Consider the following 13,522-nt stretch of genomic DNA (forward strand, 5'->3'; position numbering starts at 1 on the left):
TTTATCAGGGTGTGGATGCTCTAACAATGTAGCAATTATCAGGGTGCAGATGCTCTAACAATGTAGCAATTATCAGGGTGTGGATGCTCTAACAATGTAGCAATGGATCCACATTGTACATGTATAAACATGTACTCAGCTATTTAACCATTGTATCGAGATTATATGTAACATAAATATATCAACCATTTATTAAGGACTTGATTTTGTTGAAAACTTGGGTAAAGACATGACATATAGTGGACACTCTGTCAAAGTAGTTATATTTCAGCAATGGAGTAGCCTAGTCACTCGCAGAAATCTTGATTCATTCACTTGCCGGGATGAGAGAGAGAGAGGGAGAGAGAGAGAGAGTTACACGTCTAGAGAGAGAAATGGGGGGCGGTCGGCCGTGTAAGGAAAAGGATGAAGCTTGCGAGGAATCTAGAAAAGAGGAGGTAGCTAGCTAAAGGTGGCCCCCATCCGATCGATGAAAATCTCGAGGGGAGGACGACTACTGTGCCTCCTACCCCAGCCGACGACGATCGACCCAGAACCAGAAGAAGAGAAAACCTACTTATAAGAGCAGCTGGCCACCCGGTAAAGGCAGCAGCAGCAGGAGCGGAGAAGAAGAAGCAAAGTGCGCGTCTTGCTCTAGCTGCCGCCACCGCAAGGTGCTCAATCGCCGGCGGCACTCGGTTGGTATGGCGCCAGTGGGTCTGCCGCCGGGTTTCCGGTTCCACCCGACGGACGAGGAGCTGGTGAACTACTACCTCAAGCGCAAGATACACGGGCTCCACATCGAGCTGGACATCATCCCGGAGGTGGACCTCTACAAGTGCGAGCCATGGGACCTCGCGGGTACGTACCTCAAACACTGATGCTAGATCGCACGATTTTTCTCATGTGATATCGACCGATAATCATGAACTGATCGATGTCACGAATGAACGATGGCCGGCGCTTGCAGAGAAGTCGTTTTTGCCGAGCCGTGACCCGGAGTGGTACTTCTTCGGGCCGAGGGACCGCAAGTACCCCAACGGCTTCCGGACCAACCGGGCGACGCGGGCCGGGTACTGGAAGTCCACCGGCAAGGACCGGCGCGTCATGACGCAGCAGCACCACGGCGGCGGAGGATCCGGCGGCGGCGCGCGGGCAATCGGGATGAAGAAGACGCTGGTGTACTACCGCGGACGCGCGCCGCAGGGGGTGCGCACCGACTGGGTCATGCACGAGTACCGCCTCGACGACAAGGACTCCGAGGACACCATCGCCATCCAGGTATGTATGATTAATCACCTTCTTCTCCCTAGCTATATCATATCTCTCGCCATGTGCATGGTGATGGTGATCGTCATCTCTCCTTCTATGCATGGAAAATTAGGGCTCTTTTTTAGGAATCGGAAGTTAGGGCTTTGAGAAAATTTTGATCCTTTTCTTTTGTGCTGGCCGGCCGGGCAACAAAGAAAATTTTCTGCTTGCGTCCCAAATGAAAGGCGTAAAATTTTGTGAGAGGGTGAAAACATGCATGGCTTTCTATCACGTCTGTAAAACGATACGAGTACTGGTACCAGCTAGTATGGGTCACTTTGCTTTCATCCGATCCAGCTATACCCTGATGAGACAAACATGTAGGCCTCGCCTCGCTGTCCAAAAAACGTAACAAACAAAAGTAAAAGCCGGGGCCTTAGCATTAGTAGTATTTGTTCTTTCTCCAGCTACGTTCTTTGTTCTAAGATAAGAGAGTAGTACGTGCTCTGGGTGTTAACCGTGCATGCTACTCCTATGTTATACGTTCTCTTTATTTTGGTGAGATTAGAGCAGTCTGCACTGATCATGAGGGCACTAAAGGGCCTTAACCAAAGCTAGAGAGAGCAAAGCAAAGCAAGCCCTCATGCATCTTGGCTTGGCGGGAGATAGCATGCAGCTCGTTGCGTCGTGGCCATATGGCATGTCGGCGTCCTCCCGCGCTTTCCGCTTTATTCCGTGCTGAATCCCATCATCATCCTCACACCCTTCTGATTCTTCCATGGCCGGCCAGTCTTCTTATTTCTTCTGCCACTTTGCTTTGATCGTCTCTTTTGTAATACTATAGTTAACAAGAAGAATATGTAGAATGCCATTATGACACCCTCATGGATTTACCCACACCCAGGCGGGCCGGTTAACTAATCGAGCAGAAGAAGAAGCTGCACATGAGATAATCATGCATCAGTGTGTGTAGGGTGGATAAACTTGCTTTCACAAAGATTAGAGGAATCACATAGCATATCGATGGATCTTGTTTTGCTTTTCATGCGCTGCTTGGATTCTGATTATGAACATATATCCTACATGGTGAATCAGGACACCTATGCGCTGTGCCGGGTGTTCAAGAAGAACGCCATCTGCGCCGAGGTGGAGGAGCTGCAGGAGGGGCAGTGCAGCATGGCGCTGCTCGAGGGCGCCTGCCAGCAGCTGCTCGCTGCAGGCAGCCGCACTACTGCCGGTCAGGAGTACTACCAAACCCCGTCCCCAGACGTGCCAGCAGGGTCCACCTCCGGCGGTGCTGACCCCGATGCCGAAGACGACGATGCGGACAAGGACGACTCCTGGATGCAGTTCATCTCCGAGGACGCCTGGTGCTCCAGCACCGTTGCTGAGGAGAGCACCTCCTGCGTCGCCTGAGCCGGCTGATCATGCCACCCGAGAGCTTCTTTTGTCGGTGGAAATAATCCTCCTGATATATATATACATACCTATATAATTTTCCTTTTCTTTTTTGTGATCGGTGCTGCTGGCTATTACTCAATAATCACCTGGTGTTGGGGGTGTAAGATTGCTTAAGCAGTAATAAGGTATATATAATCCTTTTGGGTTCCATCTTCCAGCGTGTTGCTGGGAGCTTGGAGGACCGAGATGCAGGCCTGAAGGTGAAGGCTGTAATCCTTACTGGAGTTGAGCTCATAAGGAAGATTTATATTTATGATGATAGGAAGAACAATCAGCCTAAATTTGTGTTTTTCTTATTCTCTTCATGTTTTCCTTCGTCAATCATTATGCTTCTCAATTAGAGGCTCTTCTTCTCCTCTTCCTGTGAAAAAGAAAGAGTGAGGCTATGCCATTCCGTAGCATATATATAGTTGTTGTATGTCTCCCTATATGTCAATGGAATTGAAAAAAATTGTAACTGATTCTACCTGTCTGCTCAAATTGCATCAATCTGCTCTACAAACCTGGCGCTTGTGGTTCGTATTGTCTAAGTAAACCCACGATGCTTCTGTAAATCAGTAGATGAGAAAATTAAATTGCAACTAAAATATATTTTGTTGTAACCAAATTTGTGTCATACATTGTTTACATATATATATATTCATAAGAAAAATAGACCAAAGATACAGATATGAAAAAACATTCTTTCATACTTCATGACCCATAAAATAGCTATCTCATGAGAAAACATTTTATTTTTTTCAAACATATCTTCAAATGCTGAAAACCTACCCTTTTTTTAGTATATCACATGCAAAGAACTATATCCTGTAAACATGGAAAATCCTACACGGCAGGTTCCATTACATGCTTGGATTGCAAGGCATGCATCAGTACTGACGAAGAAGCTTAATTGAACATTTGTGTGCACAAAAGCGTAGAAGGAATACTATTCTAGACCAGAGGTTACCACATGCTGTTACCAGTAGCCCTAGAATGTCAATCAGAATCCTTCACAAGTCAATAAATATAAGCCCAGAGCAGCTTTGTACTGTCAGCAAACATACAAGCCTAGGACTGTATTTTCCACAAAACCGTGTAGTGCAACAAAGTATTACCTGAGTGGTGCTCCAACAACATCTCCTTTTACCACATGGCCAGGAAAGCTTCTATGTAGGTCTCAGGCAAAAACAGTAATGACGTATCATCTTTGTGGGCATCAGTCCGGCCTCGCTGGTACCAGAGAAGGCAGAACTAAAGTTCTGCAGTCTACCTTATACAGTTATACGTGTCTTCACCGTGAATCTTCGCTGCAAGCGTGTTGCCTCTGAATCTTTTTCAGAATGGCCCAGCAGGTCAATAGTAACCTTGAACCGTTTCGCCGTCTGGATAGTCACACCAACTGCAAAGTAATTTGCAAATCTACATTTAGAAACAAAACTTGCTTTAGACCACATGCATCTGAAGGCGATGGCCTTCTTTTCTTGTAGATAATTGGGTAAGGCTACTCGATCGCTGGCCTCTTTACATGTGACACCATCTGCTTCCTTGGCATTGTAGTGTTGGATGAGTTTATGAGAACATAACAGCCATTTTTTTAACAGATCATTTATCCCCTTCAAAATAAGGTTGCAGTACACATAAAATCTTTTTTGGGTTGAGACTGATCATTTGATCTTACTAATCGAATGGCTTTCATTCAAGAAAGGGAGGATCTGGATCGTTGCCATTAATTTCTATGGATTGTTGAACACAAGGAGCTTTCTAATCAACTTATGCTTCTGGAGGCATTTGTATGCTCGACTAGAAATGTGATGATCGAATGCACTCAATTACTCCTTTGTCAGAATTTAAAGCTAAAAGTTTTGTCTGATCTAGATGGCTGAATGGCTAACAATGCAAGCTCACTATAGGGCCTCATGGCTACATGAACCTTTCCTTTTCTTTTTCCCTTCTGAAACTTTCTGTTTTACAATGTCGATCCCAAGACAGATGCATGTGGCCATAGCTCACTACCCTGTCTTTAGTCCTCTTCTTCTCTACGACACTTCAAAGAGGCTAAGCTTGTGAGGCACAAAAACAAGTTCAGTGGGCAAAAGAACATGATCTAATGCAAGGTCCAGGCAGGCGGCATCGTGACAACTTTCTCATTCTGGTACAGCCCCTCCACGACCTACCAGCATTGGAGATCATAAAAGTGTGTTATCCAGATAAAAAACAGAACAAAAGCCGCCCCGTTAAAAGAAAAGAAAAGAAGATCCTTCGGTGCTGTAAGACGTCCAGAGCCTGCAGCTTGTGTGAGAATCCTGGAAAGAGAGACACGGCTACTTGTAGGGCAGGCTTTGAATCATTTCACGGAGGGGCTAAAGAGCGCAGCAGCTGGACACGGTAGGGAAAGACAAAGGGGAAAGACAAAGAGAAAGATCGGCAACAAAGGAGGAGGCGAACCAGGAGATCATGGCGCCGGTTGGTCTTCCCCCAGGCTTTAGGTTTCATCCAACTGATGAGGAGCTTGTGAACTATTACCTCAAGAGGAAGGTCCATGGCCAGAGCATCGAACTCGACATCATCCCAGAGGTAGACCTCTACAAGTGTGAGCCTTGGGAGCTAGCAGGTAACCTGAAAATTTAAACCCTGTTGTGTTGTTCATCCTGTTGTCTAACTACTGCTGAGTCCTGATTGAACTTGGGACGTGTTCTTTGTTTTGGAAGAGAAATCGTTCCTGCCCAGTAGAGACCCTGAGTGGTACTTCTTCGGGCCAAGAGATAGGAAGTATCCAAACGGATGCCGGACGAACCGAGCAACCCGAGCAGGATACTGGAAATCGACTGGCAAAGATCGGTCCATCAACTACCAGAAGAGGTCAATCGGTATGAAGAAGACATTAGTCTTCTACCAAGGCCGGGCTCCTCAGGGGATCAGGAGCAACTGGGTCATGCATGAGTACCGCATTGAGGAAAGCGAATGCAACAACACCATGGGGGTTCAGGTTACTCCTTCATCCTCCTCTTCTCACTTTCAGTATCAGTTAAATCCTTGTGTTTCTGCTGCATTTAGTGAGCTCAGGATGCAGTTCATAGTACTAAAATCCAGCCAATCTTGTAGTAACCATACCTTGGAAATATGCAGGATTTTAGAGATGTTGTCCTTGCTATAAAATAATTTTGTTTTGATTATAAACTGGAAAAAAAATTGACAATAAAAGAGGGGGAAAATAGCTAGGGCATACATAGTTCAGGAAAACTACCCTGTTTATGCATGGAGTGCATGAAAAGCTAGGGTTCTTATCTCTTTTTCCCCGGCCCATATCCATCAGCATAAAGTATTCCTTGCTTCCATGGACCATGGCTACTTTACAAAGTACAGCAGAAGTTCTTCTAATGGGGTCACACATGGCACGCTTTTTCGGTGCTCTTGATGAGACAAATCTAACATCCAATTCTTGGTTCTGAAATGAAACCATACTGTGTGACTGCACAAGGGGTGCCACCACCGCCTCATGATGCAGAGTACAAATAATCTAGGTCTTTTGCATGCATGTTGATGCTGCCTTAAAGCTTAGACATCCTTCGGTGTGGCCCAGTGCTGTGTCGGTGGCTTTGCACTTTATTCTCCATGTCCCAATCCTACTTTATTTGGTAGTAAAACTGAGCATAAACTGCTGATCCCATGTTAACTGTAGATTAGATGGGAGAGCACAGCACAGTTACTAGCCAAAAATTGTGCATACGGTGCCATCCATTTGACATTTCTTATGAACGAGTTATAGAGTAATAGACTATTAGTATTTAAGTCTGCATTGTATTTCATGACAACTGAATTTGATTATAGTTTAGTGCAATCATAACACAGAAGTTAACATGATATAACTGTTCATAATTGTGGATAGTTGGTCATGTTCTAAATGTACAATTTGGCTGCAGCATATTTTCAGAAGCGACTTTGCCTATCATTTCCCACTGCACATAATTCTGAAAACTCTAGGGATTCACTTCCGAGATTGGTAATAAACAAGGTTTTTCCTAGCTAGAGACCCTTCTGCATTATAATATTAGGAACCAACTAGCTAATGATAAGACTTACAAAAGAGGACTTAAAAAAAGCAGGATGCAGAGTTGCAGACCCAATCTAGCACATTTGTAAACACAGAACGTTATTTGAATGTATAGTCATATGAATTAGACATGTACAAGAGCAGCAAAAGTTCCCAGCATAACAAAGAAACATCATCTACACAGTTTATGAGTATGCAGCAGTATATTGTTCAATAAACCAGGTTGGTAATAAATAAGGTTATAAGTCCTAAAAAGGAGCATAAGAAAAAGCAGTACGCAGACCCCAATCCACCACATGTATAAACATCTAGCGTTATTTGAACTTTAGATGTAGCACATGTGATACAGCAGCAAAATTCCCCGGCATAATGAAGAAGCATCATAGACACAGTTTAAGTATGCAGCAGCTGTATATTGTTCAGTAAAGCAGAAAGCTTAGCATGGAGTTAATTTTTTCATCCGTGTGGATTGGATCTTGCCATGATTCGTCCAACATACACAGTTTGTTCCATGTGAAAGCAAAAAAAGGAAATGAGGATGGTTGTTCATCCTTCTTGTTCTTTTACAGGACTCCTACGCACTATGTCGGGTTTTCAAGAAAAATGTGCCGGCTGGTGAATTTGAAAAACAAGGTGAATGCAGCTCATCACAGGCTAAAGGAAATCAAGAACAGGTTACAGACTTCGAAGAGGCTGGAGAGTCGTCAGCTGCAAATGAGAATGACAAAGACAATTCTTGGATGCAGTTCATAGTGGAAGACCTGTGGTGCAGCAACAAAACAAAGTAATCGACTAGAGAATGCAGCTTGCTCAACATGACCTAACCAGAAATCCAGCACTAGTTACACTGTGTATCTTTGTATATGTTCGATAAAAACACTTCACTTTGGACAGTATGAACACTTAAGTTTGGACTTTGATTCTTGATGTAGGCTTATACTTTTCTTCTTTTGCAAATTTAATATACAAATGGGCTACTTTGTACTTTAAGTCTTTTACCTGTATCTATCATCCAATACAATGATTTATAGTGAAATCACTAATACAAAAGGCAGAAACTTAGTTTAATGTATCTTATTCAGTGCACAGTTTTCATGTTCCTACAAAAATTGTAATATCAGTTTATAATGACGAAAAAGGGTTTACCCCTGCTTTGTATTCCAAAGCAACCAACACCGTAGATAGAACATTGCTGGGCTAGCAGCACATCAAGCCAAAAAAACAAAGAAGAAACAAATGCCAACAACGGCAGCTCGACAAAGAGCGGATGACCCGCCACCGCTGCGTCTTCCAGAGACAAACCACCACAACCCGAGGCTCCGATCCGCCGCGTGCCAAGTAGCACCTCCAAGAAGGGATGTGATGTCGACGACGCTGCTGCCCGGACGAGTCCTAAGGTTTCCCCTGGCACGCGGAAGAAGGTAAGGGATGGCTACCACCGATACCCTCCAGGAAGGAATGGTGGCACCCACCGGTGGCACCGCATCGGAGCCGGACGAACCGGCAAGAATTTCTCCCGCACTCCAAACCCCATGGCCCAACCGGAGCCGACCAGCCAAACCACCGCCCAACCCCATGCGACATCACAGTTGCGCCGCCATCCACGTTGTCTCACTGCGAACACCAACACTAGGCCAAGGAGACCGGAAAAAAGTGTCAAACGACGGAGCAGCAGCATCGAAGCTGAGCGAGAGGAAATCCACCTCCGCCGCCGACGTGCGGGAGGCCCGCGCCTCCGGCACCGCCTCGGTCGCCGACCGGACACGGTAGCAAGGCATACCAGGCCACCCCTAGCCCAGCCAGGCCCGAAATAGGTCCGCTAAGCCCTGTCGGCCATGCAGCAGCAGGCTGGCATCGACGCCGCCAGCACCCAGCCGCTCGTCGCCGCTCCCCGCCTCCCGGAAGTCCCGCCGCAGACCCGCTCCGCAGTTGGCCAGCCCAAGCCCAGATGGGCCCCGCAGGGCCCAGATCTGGGTCGGGTGGCCGCCGCCAGGTCGCGCCGCAGCGACACCCCTTCACCACCGACGACGACGCCGCCCAGCCGTCCGCTCGCGTTGCGCCGGGGAGCCCCGCCGCCACACAGATCGTCGCCGCCTAGGAGCACCCCCCGGTGCAGCTCCGCCCCGCGCCAGAGAGCCACCGGGAGGGGAAGGTCAGGGGCCGCCGCCACCAGCGACCCCGGGGCCAGGCCGGCTGCGGGTGCCTGCGACGACAACGGAGAGGAGGGAGGGAGGGGGGCTAGGGGAAGGGGAGACGGGCGGGCGATCGCACGCGGGGGCGACGCGGTCGCGGGAGAGGGGAGAGGGACCTTATCAGTTTATAATGATTTTAAGGGTATCAGTCTAAATGTAAAGAGACCAAACCTACTAATCTTCTATTCTTAAATAGTTGCAACCCACTACCTATTTTTCCTTCTCATGCAACCATGTCACATCATCAAGTCATGCATTTAGTCACAAGTACTTATTTTTCCTCATGTAACCTTGCCACATCATCAAGTCATGCATGTGGTCATAAATTATAATGTGTGTGCATTAATCTACACATTGTTTCACTAATTTTTGTTATGGAAATAAGTCGTATATACTTTAGAGAAAATTTATATAGATCATATTACACTTTTTTTACGCATCTTTTGTCAGATGCTTCATATGAGTTATTGTTTTTAAAATATAAAATGAGAGCAATCATCCTAATATTTTTTAGCAATAGTTTTTGTTTTTCAACACCTATTTATACATCTGTTTATCATGTTTCCCGTAGCAACACGCAGGGCATCATCTAGTACCATTAGCAATCACCATTACAAACTAATCAAATTTAACCCTGAAATGTAAGGTGCCAATATGGTAGTGAATCGTTCTTACTAGTGTTTGAAGGTCCTGAGTTGCAAAATGTATACAAGTGGTGCTATTTTGCATGTTCATCAATAGCCTAAGCTTGATCGATTACGAAATGAAGAATAGGGTAAGCAACATACAGTTTTCAGACTGTCCTCCAGATGTAGGTACTAACTAGCTGTTTAGATATCACTGTACTCGCTTGACCATTTCAAGGCTGAAAGCCTGAAATCTCCGCATTCAAGTTATCATAGATTCCTTGGACTGCATGGATTTCTGAAAACAAACACAGATCTCCTCGACCTTTATCTATGCGCCTTTAGCACCATAATGTGCAGTGTATTTTCCTATCGTCTGGCTCTGGATGTATTCAGTTCATATGCATTTTCAGCCAAAGAAAGAAGATGATTGAATGGTTATTGCAATTCAAGAAGTTGGTTCAGGTAGTCAAAATCTGCTTTCAGCCGAAGAAATTAGCTGACTCTTACTGAAATTTAAAAGGATGTGTCACATAGTCAACATCTATTTTCAAATTTCGGGCAAAGATATCAGGGTACCTACAAGTTGTTTATATACAGTGACATAGGACTCGTTTGATCACTTGAAGACTGAAAGACTGAAATCTCAGCACTCGGACAGTAATTAATTCCTCGGATAATGACTACATGGGTAGTTGCAAACCAAACCCAAACACCGTCAACCTATTGTTTGCATTTTGCACCTTCAGGTCCACACTGTTTCATGTTTCTCTATGATGCATTCAGTTCATATATCAATTTTTCTGCCAAGAAAATCAACTATGTTCTTACCACCATTAGAAAACTTGGGTCAGGTAGTCAAAATCTGATTTCAGCCAAAGAAACCAGCTGCTCCTTGTCATAGTTCAAAAGGTAGCCCGTTAGCCGACATCCACTTTCAAAAACAAGCAAAGAAATCAGCTGGTTCTTATCACATTCAGAATGTTGTCAGACAGTCAACCCCTATTTTAGACAACAGACTGCGTGTTTGGCTAGAATGAGTAAAGGGAATGGGAGTTTATATGTTGGAGTTTAGGGGATTAGGCGTGGGAAGTTGAATTTTAGTCCCAATCCCATGTTTGGTGGGAATTAGTAAAGGGAATTTGAAAGAAAATAACTTCCCACGTGAATTAATAGGGGAGGCTGGGAAGAGATATGTGGGAATTGACCTCCTTAATTCCCTTTCCCCCATCCCACCTCAATTCCCTTGCCCCCCAACCAAACAATGGATTATATGTCACTTATCCCTTAAATTCCCATTCCGTGCCTCCAATATCCCCGAACCAAACAGGCTGAGGCTGGAAATCAGCTGATTCCCATCACAGTTCAAATGGTCAAGGTCAGCTACTAAGGTCTCGGTAGGCGGCTAATTTTATTTTATTTTCATTATATCTAAAAAAAAAACAGGACTACTAATTCGTAGCGCATCCGAGTTGCAACCGATTCCACAAAGCTGGTATGAACTCCCAAATCGAAGCTGTGGCTGATCATGACAGCTTTTGCAAAGACACGGGGAAGGAAAAGCAGATCTGTACCGAGAGATGGCGGGAGCAGCAAAGCAGGATTGGTGCGGGGCGGAGGCGAGCACGCGATCCCAACTCCAGGGCCCCGCCATGGCCGCGGCCGCGGCCGCGTTCCAGCGCCGCAGCACGACCGCCCCTCGTATCCCGCGGTCAGCGGCGAGCTCTGCTCCAATCTGTGCCAGAAGCTAGAGGCATGCGGCGTGAACCGAAGGAAGGCGGCAACGAGAACGCAATGCACATCGGGTGTTCGACGAAATGGCTCCGTCGAAACAGGTTTTGGGTTGGGGCTCGTACCTGCGCCGTCGCTTTTGCCGGTGCAGACGAGCCGTTCTGTTCTCCGGCTGCTGGGCGGACCACGGGACCGGTGCCTGCGGATGTCATTGGACGGATTTGGGATTGGAATTTGAATCAGCTCGGAAGTGGGTGTTTTGCAGTTCAGAGACGAAAATGTGGGATTGGTTCAGAAAAATTCAGAGACTGAAGCCAGCGCAATGGGTTTGGTGGCAGAAATATTCGGTGACAAACATTGGGGAAAGTTTGCACTATGAACAAATACACATCAACAGATCAAGAGATTGAAGAAATGCAGTGAAATACAGAGCACGATGATGGGGATTAAACAGCTCGAAGGTTTTTCACAGTCCAGATACTTGAACCAAACCAACAATACAGAGAAATACAGAGCACTACGATGGGGAATCAGACAAAGCCATGGGCATGATAATGCGAAATCATCGAACGCACCGGAGGAAATTCACATCGTTCACAAATGAGGATCGATAGCGCAATGAACACCAGAAGGATTCCTGGGAGAAAACTAGTACTGCAATTTCCATTCCAAACTTGACCCAGTACATCCCAACAACAGCAACATCAGCTCACAAGACGCGAGCAAACACCAGCAAGACACTACACGAGGAACGACGAACCCTAGACTGGACACGACTACCCTAGCGGACGGCGGACGTCGCGAGCGGGGCAGGGAAGGCCTAGCCTCCGAAGCCGTAGAGGGTGCGTCCCTGGCGCTTGAGGGCGTAGACGACGTCCATGGCGGTGACGGTCTTGCGGCGGGCGTGCTCGGTGTAGGTGACGGCGTCGCGGATGACGTTCTCGAGGAAGATCTTGAGCACGCCGCGGGTCTCCTCGTAGATGAGCCCCGAGATGCGCTTCACGCCGCCGCGACGCGCCAGGCGCCGGATCGCCGGCTTGGTGATGCCCTGGATGTTGTCGCGGAGCACCTTCCGGTGGCGCTTGGCGCCGCCCTTGCCCAGCCCCTTGCCTCCCTTGCCGCGGCCCGACATCTTCCTCTCCTTCTCGCTCGGTGGAGTGGATTGGATCGGCGGTGGTGGGTGATGAGATTGATGGTGGTGGAGCGCGGGGCGAGGTGGGATTTTATAGCCGCGGGGTTTGGGGCGATGGGAGCGGGCAGGATCCGCGTGATGCGGGTCGCGGGCCGTCGGATGGGGGGTGGACGGCGGGGAGTTGTGGAGGAGGGTGGCGCGGATCGGTGACCTGGCGGGGAGGTGTGCTTTTCCTGTGAGGGCGAGGCGGGCTGCTGGGACGGGGGGAGGGCGCGAGTCTCGTGAGTGTGGATGGCGGGTGGAACCGCGTGGATTTCGGATCGATCTTTTCGCGGGGCGTTCGCCGCCGCGAAATTTCGGATGCGTTTCTGCCGACAGCGGTCGGTGTGGCCCTGTGAGTTTTTTTTTTTTTAACGGATGTGGCCCTGTGAGCTGTGTGCACGCGACGAAACTTGTTTTTTAGCACAGTGTAAGCTTAAACATTTGTATAAACTAGATGATGCCCCGCACGTTGCTGTAGGAAACATGATAAACAGATGTATAAATAGGTGTTGAAAAACAAAAAATATTGCCAAAAGATATTATAATTGCTTTCATTTTAAATTTTAAAAACAATACTCATATGAAGCATTTGACAAAAGATGCGTACAAAAGTGTAACATGATCTACATATATTTGCTCTAAAGTATATACCGCTTATGCCCATATTATAATTAGTGAAACAATGTGTAGATTAGTGCACACATTATAATTTATGACCACATGCATGATTTGATGATGTGGCATGGTTACATGAGAAAAATAAGTACTTATGACAAAGTGCATGACATGATGATGTGGCATGGTTATATGAGAAGGAAAAATAGGTAGTGGGTTGCAACTATTTAAGAATAGAAGATGCGCGTACGCTCATCGTTATAAACACACACCATATTTTTGTGGACATGTTTAAAACCGATATATCATTTCGAGATTTATAAAATCAATGTATGTGTCTCGTCGTTGACGAAAACGTCTTCTTCTCGACCAACTATATCTTTGCCAGCAACACCTCATTTGATTGCACCATGGCATATATCTTGTCCCGCAAGGTCCATGCTTCGTGTTCCCTTTTGAT

General features: G+C 46.6%; 3 protein-coding genes and 1 long non-coding RNA gene across 4 annotated transcripts; 2 read left to right on the forward strand and 2 right to left on the reverse strand.

The window, feature by feature from the left end:
* The first annotated feature begins 524 nt into the window (after positions 1–524).
* Positions 525–2,972, forward strand: LOC123451902 (NAC domain-containing protein 86-like). The gene is made up of 3 exons (XM_045128458.1): positions 525–840; positions 950–1,260; positions 2,326–2,972. The coding sequence occupies exons 1-3, from the start codon at positions 684–686 to the stop codon at positions 2,644–2,646; spliced, it is 789 nt and encodes a 262-aa protein (XP_044984393.1). The 5' UTR covers positions 525–683; the 3' UTR covers positions 2,647–2,972.
* On the reverse strand, positions 2,923–4,313 carry LOC123451905. Its single transcript, XR_006632530.1, has 3 exons — positions 3,789–4,313; positions 3,159–3,238; positions 2,923–3,052 (listed from the first exon to the last, which is right to left on the reverse strand). It is a non-coding gene; the product is annotated as an uncharacterized LOC123451905 (long non-coding RNA).
* A 185-nt stretch (positions 4,314–4,498) lies between these two features.
* Positions 4,499–7,796, forward strand: LOC123451903 (NAC domain-containing protein 86-like). The gene is made up of 3 exons (XM_045128459.1): positions 4,499–5,284; positions 5,382–5,659; positions 7,294–7,796. Exons 1-3 carry the CDS (start codon positions 5,128–5,130, stop codon positions 7,510–7,512), a joined length of 654 nt encoding a protein of 217 aa, XP_044984394.1. The 5' UTR covers positions 4,499–5,127; the 3' UTR covers positions 7,513–7,796.
* A 4,111-nt stretch (positions 7,797–11,907) lies between these two features.
* LOC123451904 (histone H4) lies at positions 11,908–12,461 on the reverse strand. Its single transcript, XM_045128460.1, has one exon. The coding sequence runs from the start codon at positions 12,403–12,405 to the stop codon at positions 12,094–12,096; it is 312 nt and encodes a 103-aa protein (XP_044984395.1). The 5' UTR covers positions 12,406–12,461; the 3' UTR covers positions 11,908–12,093.
* Positions 12,462–13,522: the final 1,061 nt, after the last annotated feature.

This window comes from Hordeum vulgare, chromosome 5H (genome assembly GCF_904849725.1).
Source record: "Hordeum vulgare subsp. vulgare chromosome 5H, MorexV3_pseudomolecules_assembly, whole genome shotgun sequence".
NCBI lineage: Eukaryota > Viridiplantae > Streptophyta > Magnoliopsida > Poales > Poaceae > Hordeum > Hordeum vulgare.

Bases quoted from the DNA above. Each gene is read 5' to 3' on its own strand.
- LOC123451902 (XM_045128458.1), top strand. From the start codon at position 684: ATGGCGCCAGTGGGTCTGCCGCCGGGTTTCCGGTTCCACCCGACGGAC. The intron at 841-949 runs GTACGTACCTCA...CGGCGCTTGCAG, and splicing joins CGAGCCATGGGACCTCGCGG to AGAAGTCGTTTTTGCCGAGC. The intron at 1,261-2,325 runs GTATGTATGATT...ATGGTGAATCAG, and splicing joins AGGACACCATCGCCATCCAG to GACACCTATGCGCTGTGCCG.
- LOC123451903 (XM_045128459.1), top strand. From the start codon at position 5,128: ATGGCGCCGGTTGGTCTTCCCCCAGGCTTTAGGTTTCATCCAACTGAT. The intron at 5,285-5,381 runs GTAACCTGAAAA...TTGTTTTGGAAG, and splicing joins TGAGCCTTGGGAGCTAGCAG to AGAAATCGTTCCTGCCCAGT. The intron at 5,660-7,293 runs GTTACTCCTTCA...GTTCTTTTACAG, and splicing joins ACAACACCATGGGGGTTCAG to GACTCCTACGCACTATGTCG.
- LOC123451904 (XM_045128460.1), bottom strand. From the start codon at position 12,405: ATGTCGGGCCGCGGCAAGGGAGGCAAGGGGCTGGGCAAGGGCGGCGCC.